Genomic DNA, 24363 nt, shown 5'->3' with positions numbered 1-24363 from the left:
GACTAACAGAGATTCATAGTTTCAGGTACAATCTTCTTTTCCTATTGTTCTTTGTATGTGAAAACACTCATTTTGCTGGTATTTATCAAAACAAAAATACTAAGTTATTTTTAAAAGATGTTAGATGATTCTGATCAACCAAGGTGTAATTCATGGTATTTTAATCATCTCTCAGGGAAAATTTACAGTGTGGGAATATTTGGATAGAGGAGCTCTGTGTGAACCTGGCCCCTATTATCAAGCTTAAAAAAAAAAGGCACATGGTACTTAAAAGGTTATCACTAAAAATAAAAGCTCATATAGCTTTTTCAAAGATATTTGTCATTAAGAACAGAATAATATGAATTCTCCAAACATTTGAGAACCTAGTTACACTTTACTTCCTGCAACTAACAACTCCTGACAGGCCCTACCAAACTGGAAAAGATTTGTGTAGAACCCTGGTGACAGCCCATGCCTGTTGCCTGAATCCCAGTCTAGCTAAATGCAGAGGCTCAGCATTAGAAGGTGAATTTTCAGTCACAGCAATTCATGAAAATGACCTATAATGTATAAGAATTGTGATCTTGTGTTATAGCTGAGGAAGTAACCAGACAGATACAATCATGGATGTCTGAAGTATCTCTACTGCCAAATATGTTTTCCCCCCTTCATTAAAACCTACTCGACAAAATTCAACATCTTTTCTATATCATTAAGAAAAGCCATTTTATCCACAGGAAAAATCTTCCCAGAGTACAAGAGCCTCGATTAGTGTTTTAGTTTTAGTCTATTAAACACAGAGTTTAAGACAAGAGTTGTTTGACTGCAAATGCCATGGCAATATATACTTATAAACAATTGGCATGATATACATTCTGTAAGCAAACTCCAAGATACTTCAGTTCAACCAGCAAGTAAAGCAACAATCCAGAATCCAAATTGAGTTTCCACTGCTATTCCCTCAGGTCTGTTCTGCATAGTCACTTAGTCTATATTCTCCTTACCTATGAAATTTCCCAAGTACTATTCAAACACCCAAGTGTGGCCCACTTTGAGTGGCCGAGAAACATCAAACAACTTCAAGGTCTCAGCCAAAGCAGAACAATACTAGGAGGGCCCTACTTTTTCTTCAGTGCTTTTCCTTAATTTCATTCACCCATTTATTTACAGAAGTCTCGGATGCCTCCACGAGCTCCATATAACAAAGGGATGCTAGACACATTTGCAGTGTTTTTGCAGAAACATTGTTCCCTTCTTTGGTTTTGAAAATATATCTTAAAAGGTAATAAAAGATATTCCACCCACCTAGTGGAGATGTATTGAAGGCCAAATTAATCACTCTTACTTGTCCTAAAGCAGCTCCATTTAAATGGCAAATTACATAACTACTTAGATATATATATATATATATATAGTAAACTGTTAGGAGAAAACCCTGCTCCCCCATCAAACTCCCAATATCTCTGTTTCCTTCTCTTAACAATGTTCATGGCAGCAAAGAGCTGCCATGGATCCATCTTTTCTCCACTTCAGTAATATATTTCAGCAGGCCTCAACTCACCAGTCCCTATGCTTTTGTACTGTATTAGACCTAGTGTCAAAGAACTTGGGTCCACGGATTTTAACCTAAGCCAAAAGGCAACATGAGCTATATGAGCCATGCTCATTCCTTTCAGAAGGGTGAGATTTTTCTATAGAAGCCATAAAAATTCTGGTCTATATTGGATCTACAAGAAACATGTAGGTCTACTTTAAACTGACTACAAAATATACACTACAAGAAAAAATATTCATATTACACAGAATTGGTAAAGGGCAAGAGGCAAGTGATTACACATTAAAGATAAACCAACTTTGACAAAGCCACATTAGTCAGGAGACATTAGGCGTCTGGGAAGGGTAAAAGATCCAAGAGTGTCTGCATTGAAGAGAAATATAATGGACAAATAAACCCTGGGGAATAATATACTTGGCAATGTTTTGCATTATTATATACATATGAAGCAACAATTCAGCCTTGTCAAATTCTTACTAGTCTTCCCTCTCATTAATTCAAATTAGTGAGGTATTACAACATAGCTCTCAACTAACCACTGAACTTTAAAAATTATGTGCTAACTTTGCCCACAGCCATCATGACTGTTGATTTCTCAAAACCTATGTTGAGACCACTTTCCTTTAACACCGACAACTCAGGGAACAAAACACAAAACAATTTGGAAGGCAAATCTTTGGTGGTGGTGGGGAATCACTATATAATGAATTCCAAAGATAAATATCTGCTACGTTAGATTACCTGTGTTGTTCCTGTTGACTGAATTTGTAAAATTCTTTCATAATTCTAAAAGAGATTTAATTATTTACTCTGCTGTGGACACTTTCAAATGAAATGAATTTGAGAAAGAAATGCCATGACCATTCTGGTAGGTAACTTTCCAGATTAAGTAAGTCTACGTTGTCAGTAACAAAGTTTGCTGTTTGAGGTGTAACTCCAAGTTTAAGAAATATTCCCAGTTCTGGTAGCTTACATTAAAAAGCTATTATATCAGAAATTTAGGTTTTCACTGTCTTTTAATGTCCAGGCTGGTATTAACAGAATTAAAAATGATGACAGAAAAAGAGTTTATATATATATATATATATACATATATATATATGTATGTAGATCAAATCCAAACTCTAAATGGAATGAATGAAATTAAGCAGTTTGGTTGATATCTTAATTACATTGCAACTAATTTCTTCTATTATGTATAATAAGAAAGGTTAACACAACTGAGTAAAGGAAGCTAAACCTGAAAATTTCTTTAGTCAAAATATTTTAAAAGTAACATCCTGGCTATTAAATAATAAGGTGCAGAGATACTGCCAATAAACTGAAATGCCACAGTAAAAAACTCATCTTTTAAAAAAAATAATACTCATAATTGCTATCAAGACCATTACAAAAATGGATATGTTTAATATGCCAAGGGATAGGAACTGGACCTGTGAGTTTACTAGGATAAAGAGGTCCCAGGTGAAGGAACTCCTACCAATGTAATTCAGCACCTTCTTGGCAATTTACAGTCTTTGTTATCTAGAGCAGAGCTGTCAAATCCAAGGCCAGCAAATGTCCCAAGGGAGACCAGAACCAGATTAAAATGTAATTAGGAAATGTTCAACAAAATAAATAAAAATGCAGTACCACATAATGTTAACTTTATGGTTTTCTAAGTGAATATATGGCTTGTAGGGATCCATTTCTATTTCAGTTTGACACCACAGATCTAGAGCACCAAGAGGTTGCTAGATCACTTGCCCAAGGTCACCCGGCCAATATGTATTAGAAGTGGGCTGGGGGGGGGAGGGGGCCCGCCACCTGCATGCAAGTGTGCATGTGCATGTGTGTGTATGCGTGGCACACCCACACTACCTTCCTCTTTTAGGAAGTTTTTCATGATAACAATGATGAGAGAAGGGCCAAACTGTGCATTAAGAAAGAAGACAAGGGCAGCTAGGTGGTGCAGTAGATAGAGCACCAGCCCTGAAGTCAGGAGGATTTGAGGTCAAATCTGGCCTCAGACACTGACTTACTGTGTGACCATGGGCAAGTCATTTAAACCCAAGTGACTCCAAAAAAAGAGAAAGAGAGAAGACAAGTCACCTGAATGGCCTCAGATGTATGGCAAGTAATTTTTCACCTTTGAGTATTTTCTTCTGTACTCAAGTCAATTACACTCTTGTAAAATTACAATCTTGCAATACGGTCTGGTAGTTTTATTGTTCTAAAAACCACCATGTCTGTGGCCTCCAATGACACCAAGAACTGTTAAGAGTTACTTCCACAAACTCTTTGGTGAGAATTTCTTTTTACTGGAGAGAACAAAAAACAAATGCACAAAACATATTTTCCTTGTTTTATCTTAGTCTTGAATAAGAGAAATAATGATTCTAGGGTAAAACACTTGGCATTTAAAAATAATTGTTCCAGGGCAGCTAGGTGGTGCACTGGCCCTGGAGTCAGGAGGACCTGAGTTCAAATGTGGCCCTCAGACAAATAACACTAGTTGTGTGACTCTGGGCAAGTCACTTAACCCCAACTGCCTCACCAAAAACAAAATAAAACAAAACAAAACCTGTTCCTGCAAGGTTTCTAACCACATAATTGTTGAGAATAAAAATCGACAGCACCATCTCCTGGAAAAGGCACATGCTGGACAGTCATGCTTTTTAAAAAAATGCTCTAATCTAGTTGCCTGCAAAATTGAGTTACCTCAGACAATACTCAAAAAGGAAGAGGACACATAGCTAGATATAGAATTTGATAGTCATTCTTGGAATAGATACTTCAAAACAGCATTTCTTTGGATAATCCTAAGCTTCACTGTGCCACATAATCAGTATTCTCTTGCCTTCATCCAATATTTAAATTTTTATTTTCAATATTTTAGATAGCCAAGCAAAAACTCGAGTTCTTAACTATAACCAGGCAAAGTTACAAATAGGATATCTGTACAAACTTGACCGCTACAGTCTCAGTATTACCAAAATTATACTTATTTATTTATTCTGTCAATTCAAAGTTTGAAACTACAGTTATATAACTTTTTAAAGTACCATTTTTGAGTATGAAAGCAAGTCATAATTTGTCCTAGGAGTCAACTTCGCCATTGGAAAAAGGCAAATGTCACCAATATAGTGACTGAACAAATATGTCCTTGATGATTTCAGAGAAAAACCCACTCATATTTCCTTTAATTCTACATTTGAAAGAATATATACACATATAATCTTTCTCATTTCTTTTCTGACTCCTGTAGGGTTATCAGAAGTGAGGAAGGTGTGTGTATGGTAAATACATATACACACCTTCATCACTTTTGGTAACACTGGAAGAGTCAGAAAACATAACATATTGGCATAAATACATAGAAACAAGTTCATAGAGGTGTAAGATCATAGGATACACTGAAATAAAAGACTTCACATCTTGAAACAAAATCTCTCCACTTGTTAAGTTTGAGAATTCTATGCCTAAGTAACTCACCAAACAAAACAAAACAAACCAAAACCCCAACAACCAAACCAAACCAAAACCCCACGAATGACAGAATATGAGAGTCATGTCTGTCAGATGATATCTAAAGGTTTATGATTCATACAAAAGGAAAACATGCCAGATTAATGACATCTGGCTACAGATGAAAAATCAGATTAACCCACTTTAAATGTGAAAGTTACTTTTATGTGTTATCAGTCCTCAAAATATCTCCAAACAGTATCAGAAAAGAATCAATAAATGTTTAAGATCAGCCTAGTGACACTCCGTAAAAATGCTACTACACAGAGCTGTTAGCTCAACACATTGGCAAATGTTACCACCCCCCTCCCCACCCTAGCCCTGACCAAACCCTATCCCAGATGAACAAAAACACAAATATTAAAATTCTAGCTGGTTTCTTTTGAAAGTTGGACCCAAAGGTCAAACTTCTTGAGTTACAATAATATAAAAATAATCACTCTTGGCAAGATCATGTGGTCTTCTGAAAAGAACTCCAGTTTCGCATTTCTTAGACAATGGTCCCTCATCCAGACCATTTATCTGGTATCCTAGCATACTATCATCCTGCCCCTCACCAAGGAAACCCTTTGACAGCCTTTCCTGTACCACTGCAGCTGGCCTTTCATTTTCCTGGATATTGTCTTATCTGTAGCTGAAGCTGAATTTTCTACAGTCAGTCAAGTATATTCCATTTGAGAATATAGAAATGAAGAGGAGGCAGAAGATACAATAGTATGTATGTATAGATAGCTAGGCAAACTAGGCCAGGTAATGAAAAGGCTGGAGATGTTAATTCCATAGAGATAGGGATGAGCTGTCTTCACATACCTGTCAAACAAAGTTGTCCATCCTTGCTAATAACATCATCCCTGGACTATTTCCTTAGAAAAGAAAAAGATTACTTACATTTTAATCAAGAACATTTATTTCAATAGAAGTATATACTAAAAAAAATATTCTGAATTTCGCCTTAAAGAAAAACAACAAAAGAAATCCAGGGTCTCCAATAAAAATGTTATCAACTACCACTGAAGATGAGCTGCCCTTTTTCCAAAAGGCAAAGATTAAAAACCCAAATGTTTTAAATAAAGGAAGATATGGATATTTAATATCAGCTAAAATGATAGCACCCATCATTAGACTTGATTTCCGTTCCACTGATTTTCTTTAGGAGGGAAAAAAGATAACCTGGTTTCAAACACCAAGTCTTGATTCTTGTTCACCTCCTCATTCTCTAGTGCAGTTAACCGTCTCTGTTTAAATAAATATAGCAGCTACAGTATCACAAATGTTTGGCCCAAAATGCCTGAAACTTAATATTGGAACGCAAAAATGTGCACTGACATATTTGCATTCAATTCCCAACTTCTCTTCACATGAAAACCAATTATTCCTGCTGGCAAGGCTAACGTTTGAAAAAAAAAATAAAAGGAAAAATTAAAGCAGCAAATTTAAAAGCACATAACAGAAAGTAAGGGCAGGAGGGGAGATGCAGTGTGTCAGGAACATTTCTTTTTAAAAATAATCAAAAAGGTTAAATATTCTGCACCAAGATGCAATAATAAATGCTTAACCCAGTTTCAAAAAAATTTGCCATTTGACCCAGCATCTTAAAACTCTAATGTTCACTGTAATGAAATTTCCAGTAATAATTTTTAGTATGTAAAATAGAAACTTTTCACTCAAACTAAGTCTTTGAACTAGCACTGTTATGAAGAATCAGAGCACCCTCAAAAGGAATTACTCAGAAAGTAAACGTTTATATTTTTTTTTAAAAAGTGCTTCCAATAGATATAAAACAAGGGCCTCCTTAAGCAGGTCTTCTGTAAGATGCTGAGAAATATCTTCCCTGTAAATGAGAGATGTTTATCATGCTTACTTAAGAACTTAGAGTTCTTCCCACTGGACTCATAAACAAAAGGAAATATACAGCAGCCACAGAGAGATCTGGCCCTTTATCATTTAGAGGTCTGTTGTGTTTCCTTCTCTTGCCCACCTACACAACCATGTCCAGTGCAAGTTTAATTATTAAAAATTCATGTCTTTGCAGTATACATTTTCCCCTCTGGGAAAACTGTGAGAAAATAGATGTATACAGCATATACACTGCAATATAAAGCTGTTGGTGACAAGTGTTGTGAATGGGACTACATACATTTCAATACAACATAGAAATGATGCACCAAATACAGTACTTTCTCAGTTTTCTGGCATAAAAAGAGGGACCAAAGAATTTATGCCTTTTGGAGCAAATGGGCTCAGATTTTAGGCTCAAAATACAGTAAATTGGCAATAAGTGGGTTATGTATAAGAAACAAACTAAAGAACTAAACCTACTGGTTTTCATGTGAAGAACAGGTGGGATTCTAAAGGGCTGGGATAACAGCAATGCCCATTACCAACTACCAGCAGTATCTATACTCTGAACCAGTGCAAACAAAACAGTTAAAAATGCTTCTTAAGAATTACAAAGTGCAAAGCTCCCCTGATTCCCTATTATTGAATGCTCAGTTCTGACAGCTTTATAGTCCTTTCTTCATTTTAAAGTGGAATGAAGGTATTAAGAGTTTTGTGAAATTTCACATCTCAGTGATTTAACTTAAATTATATCCCAGCCCTTAGCATGTATTTATAAAGTGAAATGAAAAATTTAAGTCACCAACACCCTAATTTTAAAAGGGAATTTGTAACAATGATTAAGCAAAAAAGTGCCTATGGTTTATTAGTTCACTAGGAAGTTTTCCTGATTCACTTCAGTGAAATGAAAATGGGCATCAGGAAATGTGATTCCTGAAAACTAAACCTAACTAACCCCAAACATTCAGTCATTTTGAAGGCATTTCAGTGTGTTCTGAAACTTGAACTGTGCACTGGCCTTTATTAAAAATCAAAGCTCTAGTTCATTCCTAATAGAGAAGCATACATCTCAATGCAGGTGGTTCCACTGCCCTTCCACCATCACTGTGAAGTTACCCAGAAAGTCCCCTGTGTGCCCACAGATGACAGCACTTTCTTTCTGAGATTAAGGCTTTTTTTTTGGTATTACTTTGCCCTTTTAAAAGTGTGGAGGTGCCGCTCTAGCCCAGTGAGTGGTACAAAGGCTGCTACAATACATCCAAGCAGACACAACTTTCCTTTAGAACAGCTTATTGCACTACAAGATAGCAAAACCAAGGCGTCAGTTCTTAAAATAAACATGATTACATTTCTGAAAAGGATGTGGCCAATGTGATCTACAATTTTTAAATTAAAGCATTATTATTCTAATAAATACCAAAGAAAGAAAGCTAAACTTCAAGACACATACATATGTTTATATATACACACACATAAACTATGTGTGTGTGTGTGTGTGTGTGTGTGTGTGTGTATACACACACACACACACACACATATATATACATATATATCTATATCTATATATGTATATATGAAAGTCACATTAAGGTAGGAAAGGCAGCAAGTAAATTAGCAAAAAATCCATCTTCCATCCTCATACTTCAGAGAGACCTCCAATTCTGGATTTATGATTACTTCAAATATGTACCCCCTTAGGAATACTTTCTGGGGTGGTCATCTGTATTCAATTTGTAAAATGCAAGAGGCTTCAAAATCCATATTGCTTAGCAGAGAAAAACAGTAAAAACTTCTAACAAGGTAAAACAACAGCTAAAAATAATTTAGGTTATTACTACTATTACTGCTTATGCGCACCTCTTGCAAATCGGCAAACACAAAACCCACATTTGCATATATATCCGCACATGTGTCAATATATAAGTATTTTCCCCTCATGAAAATGATTTCTAGAGCCAAGAATTCAGAGCTGTATTAAGACACAGAGACAGCAACTAGCTAAACTAATTGTGAGGGTGTGCAAAAATAAAAATCTAGTCAGCCAATGCTGCATATTCAAATGTACCAGAGAAAAGAATTTACAAATGTCACTGGTAGCATTAGAAAAAAAAGGGACTGAGGTTGATGAGGTGGAGAGAAGGAAAAAGAAAGAGGGACGTGATGAACAAGAGGGAAAGAGAATGCTCTCCAATGGAGTAGGGTATAAAAATATATACATAGCCATATATCTATTATCTATGCAGCTATATATATGTATACATACACACACACACACACACACACACACACACACATGCAAAGTATGCATGTGCATATTTAAAAATACACACATGGACACTTTTTACATGTATACACACTAACTTTTTGCACATTTCTTCTGAACAATCGTTTTGATTATTCCTGTGGGTGTATATCTGTTAAACCATAATTTCTTTTCTTTTTTGCAAAGATAGTTGTGCTGCCAAGCAACTTGAGGTAAAGGCATTAGAAGGGTTTAACTACAAGGAAAAAAAATGGATTGCGATACTTCCTATGGGAGACCGCACAAAAAGCAGTTGGCTGGTTTCATATTGCATAATAGTGCTGTGTTCCTCGATGAAGTAAACAATGTTCCGTGCGTCAATTTCAGGATCAGCCCCTGGCCCTCCACAGGACTGGCCTCCCTATGGCTGGAGGCATGCATGCCCATTCAACTGACCCCACTGGAAACATACATTGTATGTGAATTCATTTTCAGTTTTTTCCTCAGTGAGTATACTTGGACTCCTTTTTTTAAGCAAAGTACATTGTGCGTAAGGTGTCTTGGTGAATCTGTACAGCCTTGGCGAGAGCTTGTGGGTCTCTACCATTGCTCTGTCCTGAAACATGACTTCCTTCAGCACTGCAAGAGAAGTGAAAATCAATATGTAAACCCAAGGGATACTCTAGAGAAAGAAGACTCATAAACAGAGAATACCATTATTTTTCTGAGAATATATATGGATTATGGGTTCTCTAAGTAAGACCTTCAAATCCATTTATCTGAATCAGGTACAAAAGTTCTAGGCTCTATTCCCTCTTGTATAGTCAACCAGGAAGCTTTAAAAAATTTACTAGTTCACCACAACAGGAAACTGGGTGTGGAAAGGGAGAGGACAGGCTCAAAACTAAATTCAATAAACAATTATTAAGTGCCTAGTCTGTGACTGGCACAGTGCTAAACAGTCAAAAGAATGACTAACAATACCTGTGTCCTATTCCCTTTTACCTGTCATGTTCTTTGTCCACAAGATGATATCTGGCTCTGAATGCTACCAGGTGAGCATAATACGCTGGTGCAGGTATTGAAACAGATCTAGTACAACGCACATACGTATGGCAGAGTTGGTAAGTCAGCAGCTGAAGTTCATCCGCAGTAAAACAGTTATCATCCCATAAAACGTGATAGTGTGAGGGACGGCTGGTACCCTAGGCAAAAAGCAACAGCAATTCTCATGGAATAAAAAACTTTTGGAGCCACACACACACACACACACACACACACACACACACACACACACACTGCATAAGCTCAACTCCAGTTCTTTAAAAAAAAAAAAAGCTGTTTATTACATTACTAAAACCTGATTCTAGTTTCTTTTCTGGTCCAGTCACCAATCTTTCAAACCTCTTTTAAATTCATCTACTCCTTTGTGTTCCCATTCTTATTTTCCTAGCACCTGCGTTCTGCTCCAGCCTCTCTGCCTTCATTCTCTACCTCTCTCCAGGTCATCTTTTATGCTATACTTACTATCTTGTGTGATTGAGGGTGAGTCATTTACCTTGCTTGGGCCTATTTCCTTGTCTGTAAAATCAGAGGGAACCTAAAGTCCCTCTCGGTTCTAGATCTTTGATTTTATGAACAACTACTGCCAGGATAATTTTCCTTATGCACATATATGGCCATGTCATGCCTTTCAATTTAACAAACATATATGAAGCACCAACAGTGTATGAAGGCACCAAGGTTATGAAGACAAAAATGAAACAGGGCCTGCCCTAAAGAAGTTACATACACAAGTAAGTGAACACAAAGCATATATAAGAAGTAATTGTGGGACAAGAGTGTAGGAGCACTAACATCTCAGGGCCTCAGGAGGCAGCACTTCAGCTGAGCTTTGGAGGAGCTGAGGATTCTAAGAAACCAATGGGAGAAGGGAGCACATTCCAAGAACGGGAGATAGCTTCTGCAAAGGACAGAGATGGGCTGTTTGTAAGTGGAAAGGAAAGCAGGATAGTCTGGCAAGACTGTGGATCAGTTAGACATCTCTTAACCATTTACTGGCTGCTAGGTGGCATTGGATAGAAAACAAGGCCTGTGGTCAGGAAGACTCATCTTCCTGAGTTCAAATCTGGCCTTACACACTTACTAGCTGTATGACCCTGGGCAAATCACTTAACCCTGTTTGCCTCAGTTTCCTCATCTGTCAAATGATCTGGAGAAGAAAATGACAAACCACTTCAGTATCTTTGCCAAGAATACCCCAAATGGGGTCACGAAGAGTGAGACAGGACTGAATAACAATCCACATAGTATATGTGAGTTACTGCACTAGATGCTGGAAATACAAAGAACAAATAAAAACATCCTTTCTTGCAAAAAGCCTGGCACAGAACAGGCACTCAATAAACATCCACTGACTTAGTGTCAGAGGAGATTATTCATCATCCTTTGCATTATCTCTGGTACTTTTCTCCTGGAGGTGCCTTTGTTCCTTCTGTTCCCTGCTCTGTAAGCCTATGTTCCTACCCTATTTCCACCATTTCAAACTGCACCCATCTTTCAAGGCTGCACTCAACAAAGGCCACCTCTCCAGGTCTCTCCTCCATATTCCTAACATCTTTTCTTCCTGAACCATGCAAATCCTTTTGTATTACTCTTATTCTTCCAATTTTGCATTATAGTCACATGTAGTATGTTCTAGTTCTCTCTATTCATTATAAGCAGATGTGAGGGCAGGGATCATTCCTCAATTCCGTTAATATCACCTGTACTTTGCATATTGTAGACAGATTTTTAAAAAGCCTGTGGGAATGCATTCACCTGGAGTAAGATGTGAAATTATACTGAAGTATTACCTGAAAGAAAGAGATACTTGAAGTAATTTCACCTAAAGCCATAATGTAGTCTGAATAACTATATATTAAATGACCAACAAAATTTTACCTTTAAGAAGCTAACATTTAAAAAAAATGATTATTGATATTTACAAGTACATGTCAAAATGCAAAAGGCTTACCTGTATTCCAGCATGACTACAGAGGTAAAAATCAAACTCATAGGGGTGGGTAATATCTGTATCTACTGTTGTTCCAGCTGGGATGTTTCCACTTCTTCCAACCTATTTTTTTCCCATCAAAATGTAAATAAGACATAAATAACATGATTGTACATCAGACGGAAATAAATCCATGACACATGTCTGCTGCCTAGGCAGATCTGAGTTCTTCTGTCTAGGATTTGGGTCTCAGGTTTCTATAGCTACTTATCTCTGGTCCTCCCGCCAGTAAGGTGCCAGGGATCACTCCAGCCAGGATTCCTCCCTCTCAGGGTTCCTCTATGAAGCATTTAGCATGAAGCATTATTTTATTACTAATTCTGCTATTCTCCATCCCATATCTTTTTTTCTCATCACTGTATTAGATTTTAAGCACTTCAGAGTCAAAATTAGATAGATGCCATCCTTTAAACTCTAAGTGCCAGGGGTTGTGGATATTTGAGCCAACTGGCTAGGTGTCTTTTTTGCCATGTTTGTATCATAGAGATTAACATGAGCTAGCCACTGAAGCTCTTTCTTAAAAACACAAGCATAATTATTAATTTAAAATGATGGAGAGGCAGCTTGGCATTGTGAATCGAGGGATGGCTTTGGAGTCTGGAATATCTGGGTTCAAATCTAGCCCTTGACACAAATTGGCTATATGACTCTAGGACAGGGGTGGGGAACCTGCAGCCTCGAGGCCACACAGGATTTGTTCCGTGAAGGTTAGATTCAGTCAAAGGGCCGCACTTGAGGATGTAGAGGGCCACATGTGGTCTTGAGGCTGCAGGTTCCCCATCCCTGCTCTAGGAAATCACTTAACTGCTCAGTGCCCCAAGCAACTGTCTCAAACTAAGCTGCAGAGCAGCTGCCTTGGTAGCTGCACTGGCAGAAGGAATTCCCTTGCTGCTGGTTCACTACATTGATGAAATTACAGGGCTGGTGGAGGAGTAGGAAAAAGTAGTTAGAGTAAATAATATCATTTAGAGCAAAACCAAATGAAATATAAATATCTAGATATAGACTAAATGCTTTTGTGAATAAAATTCATTCCTTTTATGAGTTGTTGGTTAATTTAACTCTAACTTCATTTGTTTTGCTTTAAGGAGAAGCTTTTAGCCTTCTCTCATTTATGCTTCAGGTATTAACAGCTTTGTGGCTTCTAGACAGCTTGGTATCTAAAGTCCTTAAACTACTTATTTGCCACTTGTTAAAGGGTATTGATTTGCTGCCTTAGCAGTCTTCTTTCTAAGAGGATGACATTTGCCTTTTGTTCCCCACATCTTTCTTTGTTCCCAGTGGCTTAGTTTTCTAGCTCAGTAAACCTGCCCCTTCCTGCCATGCATACATGAGAATACCAACCTGAGCTCTGTGATGGTTTCTGTCTAATACAGCACAAGGCAACTCTTGCACCTGGGCAAATTCTCTTCCCTAATTATTTTAATTTTGAAGCTAGTTTTGATATAAAAGTTAATTTGCAGCAAATGGATTAATATTACACACGAACCAGTCTAGCGGGCTTTTAGTTTTCTTCTTTATAACCTGGCTTCTGCTAGAGAGTATAGCACACTATAGTTCTCTAAAGGCTAGGTCTTTTCTTCTGAATATTTGAACACTAACAGTTTGTAAACAGATATGCAATGTTTTCAAATTAACTTAAAAATAAAATGAATTTTTAATATTCATCCAGTCGTTAGAAACATTAGAAACTAAAAAGGGTTATTCACCTCTAACTGTCAACCCCTCTGAGCCTATTGCTTCTGTACCCACACTTTGTTCCACATACACAATCACCACTCCACAAAGGCAGAGAAGGTGATTTAAATGGAAAGGATCACCCCAAACATGTCATGAGTTGTGAAAACTATGCTGATGGTGTACAATGTGTGCCTGATTGATGACACTGTCCCAGATGCAAGATTACCCTTTCGGTTCTGTCAGCACAAAACAGCCGTGTGTGGTGGCGTTTCTGTACCACAATGTAGGTGATGCCAGGCTGGTAGTCCTTCTCTAAGCTGATGCAGGCTTCTCGAATTGCAAGCAGCTCATAATATAATACCTATATCAGAAAAAGTTTAGAAAGTCAATGGTACTTGTATATCTTTCATCAAAAAGAATGCTTTATACTAAAGGTTTCTTATTTCCTCCTCCCCTTTTTCAACTTAGTTTCTTATTCCATTTATTCACTATACCTCTTCAGACTCTGCCACCATGCTACTCTACCTTCTCCCTCTACCCCTGTGGCCTCTTTCCTCCCAGGACTTCCATTTTGAGGAAGGGTCTAGATTAGTCTCCCCACTCAGCACCCCCCCATTCCAGAATGCTCCCTTATGTATTCTTTTCTCCCCACAGTACGTAAGCTCCTTGAGGCTACTGACATTTATTTTCTCTCTCTCTCTCTCTCTCTCTCTCTCTCTCTCTCTCTCTCTCTCTTTTTGGCTTATATTTGTATTCCCAGTGCTTAGCACCATGCCTGTTACATAAATAATCACTTAAGTATTTCTTCACTGACTGCCAACTTTGTGCAGCACGGCTGAGTTAAAGGAAGACAAAAAGTTAAGAAACAATCCTTACCCTTATGAAGATTACTATCTAGTAGAGGGGTAAGACAAAAACATGTAGCTATATGTGGCATTTTATACTAAATGCATTAAAAAGGTACAAAACTGAGCATTGTGTGTGAGCTGAAAGACAGAATTGTTTCTGATGAAGTGCAGGGTGGCAGGATGATCAGGAAAGGCTTTAAGGAACAATGGCATCCCATCTGTCAAACTGTATGCTCCTCACAGCTATCAAAACCATATAAAATCTATCTACTGGTCATTCCAAAAATAAATGATACTGAAACATCAAAATTTAAAGCCACTTATGATCTCTCAACTCTACATTTTTTAGACAGCTAGAATTCATCACATAGGCACCATTTCTGGATTCATCCCTAGATCAATATCCTCTGGGCAGCTCACCTGCCGAAACTGGCCCTCAGAAACACCATCCCGATAAAAGATGATGCGAGTGGGCTTGAATCGAGTTGACTTATAGAACTGGATGAGAAGTTCCCTGACCATGGAGGCCAAATCCTGGATGATCTCCTGTCGGGGTCTTTGAACTCTTACTGTGGCACAGTATCTGCTTGGGTGGGCATCCATACTGCCTACAACCTACAAAAAAGATACATAAGAAAATGAAGAAATGACTACCAAAGTCATGTGGAATTACTACAAATTAATATCTTCCTTATACAAATTAGCATTAGATAATTTCTAATTAAGAGAATTAAGACCCAAACGTAACCTTACAAATTATAGCGCTGGAAGAGTGTATTCATTGTTTTACAAACCTCTGAGCAGCACAAGGTAACACAAAAAGCAATGGAGACTTAGAGCTGCAAGTGGGTTTTATCCTGGCTCCAACACTTATGCTTACAGACAAATCAAAACTTTTGAGACTCAAACTTTCTCATCTGAAAAATATGACTAATGTTACTACTCCAATAATGAGTATATCACAGGGTCATCCTGTGAAGGAAATGAAATACTGCATGTGAATGCACCTTGTAAACTGAAATGCAAAAGAAATATGAGCATTCTTTATTATACATAGCCTAGGATAGAACTTTGCATTTCCCCGGCCCATGCCACCAACGATGGACACTACTGACAGGCACCACTAGGAAGCCTACAGGATAAGTAAGGGAAGAATGAAGAAAGAAAAACTGAGAAACAGAGAAAGAAGAGGGGAAGAGAAAGGAAATGAGGAAAAAAAAAGATAGTTTGCCACTAATAACTGCCTCAAGGTCCATTAAAGAGTACTAGCTCCAGAAGCATCTTTCTGAAAGATTTTTTCTTTAAAATATAAATTTAATGATGTCAAAAATAAGGAATACAATGAAACACAAAACTACTAACTCCCAATGAAAAGGTTTAACAAAAGAATAATAACACTTTCATATAAAATCAGAATTTCAGAATTGGAAAAGAACCTCAAAGGCCATTTATCCAATCAGATGAATGGATATAGAACGAATAACATCTTTGCAAGTAGTCATCTAGCATTCACCTGAAGACCTTTAATAGGTGAAAACCTACCAAGGAAGCCAGCTTCACTTCTGGAAAGCTCTAATTCTGGGGAAGTTTTTTGTCACTTATTTTGCTCCTATGGACTCCTCCAATCACTTTTTATTCCATAAATTTATCAGATTGCTGCACTCCCTCCCCTAGTCATAGTAATTTTCCTGATTCTGTGTGATATGTCAGTCAAAACAATTTGAATATTTCTTTGCAAGGTAAAACTAAGTCTATATGATACATAGCAAAAAATCCAAGCATTTTGAAAAAAGCCATCTTTTTTCAAAACACTTCTTCAAAAGGAAATTTCGGATAAACGTTTTTCCCAGTTAGCAAAGGTCACTGATAAGCAGGATGATATATGGAATCATTTGAAGACTGCAGCTGTTATAACCTATTAATTGGAGAATACAATGAAAGGTTCACTAAGTTTGAGAATCATGACATCACACTCAAATGAGCATTTCAGCCTCACTAGTTTATATCACCAAGACACCTAAAGAACTACAGATGGACTATAGTCATATGAAAAAATGCTCTAAATCGTTATTGATTAGAGAAATGCAAATCAAAACAAGTCTGAGGTACCACATCACACCTATCAGATTGGCCAACATGACAAAAACAGGAAAATGATAAATGTTGGAGAGGATGTGGGAAAATTGGAACGCTAATACATTGTTGGTGGAGTTGTGAAATGATCCAACCATTTTGGAGAACAATTTGGAACTATGCCCAAAGGGCTACAAAAGTGTGCATACCCTTTGACCCAGCAATAGCACTTCTAGGGCTATATCCCAAAGAGATCAAACAAATGGGAAAAGGGCCCACATGTACAAAAATACACATAGCAGCTCTTTTTGTGGTGGCAAAGAATTGGAAATTGAGAGGATGCCCATCAATTGGGGAATGGCTGAGCAAGTTGTGGTATATATAGTAATGGAATACTATTGTGCTATAAGAAATGATGAACAGGCTGTCTTCAGAAAAACCTGGAGAGACTTACATGGTCTGATGCTGAGTGAAGTGAGCAGAACCAAGAGGACTTTGTACACAATAGCAGCCACGTTATGCAATGACTAAGAATGTTAAACTGAACCCTTCTCAGCATTACGAGGATCTCAGACATCTTCAGAGGCCTCGGGATGGAAAATGCTGTCCATATCCAAAGAAAGAACTATGGAAGTCAAATCGCTCTCACTTATTTTTACCTTCTGTTGAGTTTTGTTTCATCTTTCTGATGGTTCCTCCTATTGGTTTTAATTTTTACTTACAACTTCACTAATGTGAAAACATGTTTAATGGGTATGTAAATGTAAAGCCTATGTCAGATTGTGTGCCGTCTTGGGGAGGGTGGGGGGGAGAAAAAGGGAGAAAAATTTTCAACTCAAAAGCATATGGAAAAAAAAATTAAAAAAAAAATAAAGGAACCCATGCTCCATGCCAAAAAAAAAAAGAACTACAGATGGAACTGATTGAGCTCTCAGTAAATGACATTTTAAAGTCATTGTTTTATGCAACAAAAGATCCAATTGAAATATGGAAAAATGCAGTAAAATACCCACGCCTTTGGCAACATACTTGAAAAATGCTTTCTTGCTTTTCAGCCACTTATTGCTGTAAATCTAAATTCTCCTACCTAACCCAAATCAAGACGCTTTTAAGGTCACAAATGACTGATACCGATCAAGAGGATTAACTGAAACTGCAGACCTCCATGCTACAACCAAATATTCAAATATTCAATAAGAAGCAGACACAACAAAATCATTAAAAAGTTAGTTAACTTTAAAATTAACAAATTGTTTTCATTTTTTAAAATTACTAAGTATACAGTAGTTAGATTTTCACAAAATAATGTACATTTTTAAGTATATCTAATTGAAGTCCCTTGAATAAGGCCTCATTTGATTACAGCTAAATATTATTCGGCCTTCCACACATGAACCAGAAAAAGAAACAAGCAGGTTTTCAGTGATGATTCTCTATAAGAGAGTACATCCTGAGTCACACAACTGACAGAGGTACAGAGAATGTAACATCCTGCCATATCCACTATTTGTTGATTATGTAAAAAAAAAAAACAAAACACCAAAAAACATCAGCCACAAAACCACATTCTAATTAGGAGAACAAAATGTAATCTTTTAAGGTTTTTTTCCCCAATTTGTCTCTCACGTGTATGTTAACAACAAGAAGATTCCATGCCAAATACAGCCATCGAGGTAACTGTTCAGTGACTGCTGATTATCAACATCAAGTGAGGCATCAAACAGGGAGACATGTTCACCAGAGTCATGGAAGATACCCTGAGCAAAGTCAAACTAGAGGAGGGATTCCCTATTGAGATTCTCCAGATATTCCTGTTTACAGATGACATTATGCTGATTGTATTGAGCCTTGCCTTCTTAAAGACATCTATAGTCACTCAAGAGATCAGCCTAGCTACCCATAAATGAAATACAAAGTAGATGAAGACTGTATATTGCCTAGGTTAGATATGCAGTTGTATGAGCAACCCACTAGGGTAATCTATCAATATGCATCTCTTGGACAGGGTACTGTAGATGGATAGTGAACTGGGCCTAGAATGGAATCTTTCCTAGAATGGAAGCAGGAGGCTGGGCTGGACAACATCTGGACATAGCATTTTTAATGATCCCAATCTGCTCAATGTTTCAAAATCCTATCTTTTGAATACCAATGTTCTCCTTGTGATGCTATATAGTTGTAGATTATGGAACACCATGATCACAAGAAGAATCACAACTGCAGGTGTCCTAAAGGGCAATGGAAAGACAAATGGTGGGTACAAGCAGGTTAGAGCATATTACTTGCAGAGAAGTTAAAGACATCAAGGAATACAGGATGAGAAAAACAGATGTACTAGAGATATAGTAAGAGTGGGGGATAACAGAAGAAGAGCCAAAATGTAGAGCTGTCCATGAAATACTAAGTAAATCAGAGGAAGGCCTCTAGCATATAGAATATGTCATTTATAAAGCTAATTTACAGAAAGACACTGACATGAATTACACAGGATGAGTGGGCATAGATGGGTTGGGATTTATACTGTGAATCAAATGCCCACATGGAGGAGATCATGGATCCAATGAAGTACTGAAGTATAAAGTGCTGTTTAACAGTAAAGAGATAACTTCCTTTACTTTGTCAAACAATTTAAAAACCATTAACTGAAAATCTAAAGCTTTTATAGAGAGATAACCAGAACACAGAGTAGAAACAAACAAGGTATATGCCAGAGTACTGCAAATTAATTTCTGAAATTAAGTCCACTTGTAAATCTCATGACATTTTAAGAAAGTTGATAAGCTCATAAGCAGCAGAAAGGAATTCACCAAGCCAGTGGCATGAAATGGAGACTCACAATTTCATACACATTCCTCCTTTTGTGCTCTACTTTGTATGTGTATTTAAGTTCAGAATAAAAAAAATAAAATTTAAAAAGAAGAAACTCACAGCAGCAATCGAAGGTTTCTTCCCATCACCAGCAGGTGGATGAGTGACATCTGCTCCCAAAAAGATCACGGGTTGTTGGAACACAGAAGGTCTTTAAGATAAAAAAAAAAGCGTGTCTGTATATGTGTTCTCTCTCTCTCTCTCTCTCTCTCTCTCTTTCTCTCTCTCTCCCCACTACTACTAATGGGTTATAAGCTGCTTAGTTACAGATCTGCCCACTAAGAATGGGGAAAACTCTTATGCATAGAAAAACTACACAAGTGAAAAAAAGCCTGTGAATAGTTTGCTTGGTAAGCCTGTTCTACTGAAAACTTTTTATTTGCTTAATTCATGTTTCACTATCCCACAGCAATATTTTTAAAATGTTACATTAAGTCAAATGAATGATCCCAAGTTCATGTTCTGGCAGTGGTAATAAGGAGAAACATTATAGCTACCCTCGAAGACACTGGCAAAAGACTAGGAAACTACTCCAAATATTCCCAACTTCCCTTAAATAACTTTTTACAGATATAAGATCTACCGATTTATCTAAATATCTTTTGAATCTTTTTATATTTTTAGTATCTACTACCTTTTGTAGTACAATCCTCAACTTTTATGTAAAGAAATGCTACAAAGCATTTAATCCAACTTCCTCTCCTTACATCTGAGGAAACTGTTGCCCAAAGAGGAGTGATTTCTCTAAAGTCACTTGGCTAGTAAGTAGCCAGAACTAGGAGCCACATCTTCTGGCTTCTAGTTTATTAGTTATTCTACCCCTCCCCATCCCTGCCCCAGATTTTCTTTAGTTATTCTGAAACTAAGAACTAAGGGCTTCATTAGTTCAAATATTCTAAGAATTTGTTAAAACACATCTACATTCACCGTATCCATATCTTATGATTTTATGCACAGGCCTATTCAAGATTTAGCTCAAGTACCACATTCTACACAAAGCCTTTCCCAATCTCCTCAACTGCTACAGTCATCTTTCTTTTTTGTATTTAACTACCATGTTTTTATTCTGTTGCATATACATACACACATTTATACACATATATACACACGCATAGGCACACACACTTAGTCCGTGTCACCTCTGATAGAATGCTTTCCTTTTTTGTCTTTCTACCGCCAATACCAAGCACAGGACCTGGCACATAGCAGACATGTAAGAAATGTTTGGGGCAGCTAAGTGGCACAGTAGATAGAGTGCTGGGCCTGGAGTCAGGAAGACTCTTCCCAAGTTCAAATCCAAGAACTTACTAGGTGTGTGACCCTGTGCAAGTCATTTTATCTCAGCTTCCTCATCTGTAAAATGAACTCAAGAAAGAAATGGCAAACCACTTCAGTATCTTTCCAGGAAAACCCCAAATGGGGTCACGGAGAGTCAGATGTGACTTAAAGCAACTGAAAAATGGCAAAGAAATGCTTGTTGATAGTCCTCTGTACCTGTCCTGTGCTTCCCAGCCATGTTTTAACTCTGTTCCCTCTGCCTGGAATAGCTATTAAAATATTACTCTGTCTTTTTAATTTAAGAACCAAACTCAAATGCTACATCCCTTCCAATGAAGCCTTGCTTATACCTTACCTATGCCCTGCCTGCCAGAGTCAGGAACGATTTCAATTCAGAGACCTTACAAAGTACTTAAACAAGTTACTTATGTATACATTAAATTCCCCAGATTCTAAGCTCCATGAAGGCAGGGGTAATATCTTATTTACTGTCTATCAGGTTAATGGTAGAGATGGCAATGAATTTGGAAAATCATTTCAGAATCATGTTACCTTGACACTTCACCCCAAGATATAATCCTAAAGATATAAAGGGGAAAAAAAAAACCAATGTTTTACCTCAAAGAGAAAACAGGAGAAAATATCACTATCACATACTTTGTACTCTAAGAAAATAAAATAACCATATAAGTTTAAAACAATGACTATTTAAAAATCCCTCATATTTCTACAGCACTTTATGTTTGTATGTTTATGTTTCATCCCATGAAGTAGGTAATGCAAATATTATCCACATTTTTACAAATAAGTAATAGGAGACTAAAATGAAATGTTTAGTCCAAAGTCATACAGCTATAGTGTCCATATGAATCAAGTCTCCTGACTCCAAATTCAGATTTTCCCGCTATCCCATTCTGCCTTACTAAAAGACTGGATTTAAATTCCATACTTCTGGAATGCAGACAGTTGCGGCTGTGCCATTCTCTTCACACAGCATCTAGAACATGAATGTGTGGACCCTGTCTCTTGAAAAATGCTTTTTGAGGATGACAACTGCTTATCATTCCAAACAAATACTGTTAGTTTTCCTAATAATTTATGGCCAGATACTTGCTGAAAGAGTTCTTATTTGGTATTCAAAATAAACTAGAAGCTAAAGTTCAAAAGGATTTTGATTAAATATTACAAAGGACAAACAAATCCCTGTATTAATGGGGATACTTGCAGAATTAAATGTTCTTTATTTCTCCTAGAACTATTTTTGATAGGTTATGGCAATGCAAAACCAACTGGGGTCATTTACAGAATTATATTTATTATTAAATTTTCTTACCTTTGATGAGGTACAAGGATATTATTGATTCCTCCTAGTTTAACATTAATCTTTAGGCACAGGTTTGAGAGGGTTTGAGGAGATGTTTTTATAACATTCTTCACTTGAACACACTGAGTAGCCATCCCCAAAAGTGTGTCTCCTACTCTCTTCACTTCCGCTGAAGAGCAAATACACATATCTCATTAGGAAAAAGCAAAAGCATAACCTTGAAATCATGCTGGCTATATACTACTATCACACCACAATTTTACTTGTTTAAATTTAAAATAAAATGACAGATTGATTTTAAGGCTGTCTCTAGCACTTAGTTATATTTAAAGAAAAAAAACCTAAAGATCAGTCAGTCAATAAAACTTATTAAGAATCCACTATGTGCCAAGCACTGTGCTAAGTGCTGGGATACAAAGAAAGGCAAAAGACAGTTCCTGCTCCCAATCTAATGAGGAAGACAACATGCAAACTACTACACACAAACAAGTTATATATGGGATAAAATAGGAAATAATTAATAGAGGAAAAGCACTAGAATTAAGAGGGATTAGGAAAGGCTTCCTGGAGAAGGTAGCTTGAAGGAAGCCAGGAGGTAGAGAAGAGGATGGAGAGAATTCCATGGATGGAGGATGGACAGTGAAAACGCCCAGAGTTGGGAAATAAGAGTTATCTTGAGAGAAGAGCAGCAAGGAGGCCAGTGGCCCTGGATCACAGAGGAAACGGTACAGTATAAGGAGACTGGAAAGGTGAAGGAAAGACCAGATTAAATAACATAACTGAATTAAAACATGACACTAAATTAATTTCTTACCATACACAGGCGTCTTCCCAGGCAGGATAACAATGATGAGCTGTAGTCCCGAGTAGGTGTTCTTGAGATGCCGGAACATGGGTTCCACACTGTCTGCACCCTGTGCGTATTTGCAGAAACAAGGCTGGCCCTGGATGGGCATCCCTGCATCCTTGGAAATCTTACGGAGCTGGTCTGTGAAACCCCTTCAGAGAATAACCTTTGAATGTATTAATTCTGTCTAGGAACAACATGATATATCATGTAAAAGTGTAATGCATAAGATGAAGAATAAAGTGAATCAGACCACCATGCGTTCAATAAGAAAAATTAGAATGGGTAACCATTTGAAAATGATAACTGGCAAAAATCTTGGCTTAAAGGAATACAAGACTGTATAACAGTAAAGAAAAAAAAAGGTTTTGTATTTACATTTCATTTGCATTTTTGCATGTTAATGATTTTTCTAAGCTCAGTAAGGTAAGATGCACTTCAATCCATTTCAAAAGAATATGGGAAAGCTCAGATGGAAAACAGAATTGTGCTTAGCTTAAAATAAATGTGTATTTATTGGAGATTTAAATCAGTTGAACCAAAATAAAAAAGGTCCCCAATCAAGGACCTAGTCCCTCCTTAAACATGGGTCAATAACAATGACTACGGAACAGAAGATAGGTTTTAAAAAACAAAACACTCCAAAACCTTGTTTTAGGTTTAACAAAAAAAGTCGAACAATTGTGATAAATAGGAGGAGGGTGAACTTGAATGGTAGCTATAGAGCAAAATATGGTAAAATTTCCTTTTAAGTCAAGAGAAAGCCACTATAAAAATTCATTGAAAATACTGAGATAATATTGGAGGTCTTTTCTCTCACCAATTTTGATTGATACCAGCTATCGAAAAAATCATTTAGCAATCAATTATTTAAATCTTTAAAATTTGCTGTCAATTAAGACTGACAGATTATAACTCATTTCAAAGAGTAATCATAATCAAGCATATTCAGTATTGAGAGAACAAGACAAAACTGGTAAATAAATGTAGCTAAAGATTTTAAAATCAAATTAAGACCAAAAGGCTCTAAGAAAGTAAAATGTCTTACTTCAATATTTCTTCTCGGCACTGTCTCTGAGTAGCAAAACAAGCTATAGCCCACATTTTGATCTCAACACCTGTGTGGAACTGTTTACCTCGCATGTCCCATACTCCATGGCTTGGAGTTGCTACTGTTCGATTCTAAAAAAAGACAAGACAAGATGAATTTGTACTAAGGACAAAGGGTAGTAAGAACATCTGTAATCTATTTAAATGATGCACTA

At 37.0% G+C, this 24363-nt stretch overlaps 1 protein-coding gene across 2 annotated transcripts in view; it reads right to left on the bottom strand.

Annotated features, from left to right (window-relative positions):
• Positions 1 to 219: 219 nt before the first annotated feature.
• LOC110206365 (argonaute RISC catalytic component 3) overlaps positions 220 to 24363 on the bottom strand; it is a 91634-nt gene continuing 67490 nt past the window's right edge. For both annotated transcript variants that reach the window (XM_020983686.2, XM_078157016.1), the window contains exons 11-19: positions 24147 to 24280; positions 23066 to 23250; positions 22261 to 22420; positions 19710 to 19800; positions 15129 to 15323; positions 14087 to 14221; positions 12142 to 12243; positions 10131 to 10330; positions 220 to 9764 (exon numbers count right to left, since the gene is read on the bottom strand). In XM_020983686.2, coding sequence (XP_020839345.1) covers positions 9656 to 9764; positions 10131 to 10330; positions 12142 to 12243; positions 14087 to 14221; positions 15129 to 15323; positions 19710 to 19800; positions 22261 to 22420; positions 23066 to 23250; positions 24147 to 24280 — 1311 coding nt within the window. In that variant the 3' untranslated portion in view covers positions 220 to 9655. The remainder of the gene's footprint in view (positions 9765 to 10130; positions 10331 to 12141; positions 12244 to 14086; positions 14222 to 15128; positions 15324 to 19709; positions 19801 to 22260; positions 22421 to 23065; positions 23251 to 24146; positions 24281 to 24363) is intronic.

The sequence above is a fragment of the Phascolarctos cinereus genome, unplaced genomic scaffold (genome assembly GCF_003287225.1).
Source record: "Phascolarctos cinereus isolate Bilbo 61053 unplaced genomic scaffold, phaCin_HiC Scaffold_726;HRSCAF=1367, whole genome shotgun sequence".
In the NCBI taxonomy this organism is placed as follows: domain Eukaryota; kingdom Metazoa; phylum Chordata; class Mammalia; order Diprotodontia; family Phascolarctidae; genus Phascolarctos; species Phascolarctos cinereus.
This window is presented reverse-complemented; position numbering and strand designations above follow the sequence as displayed.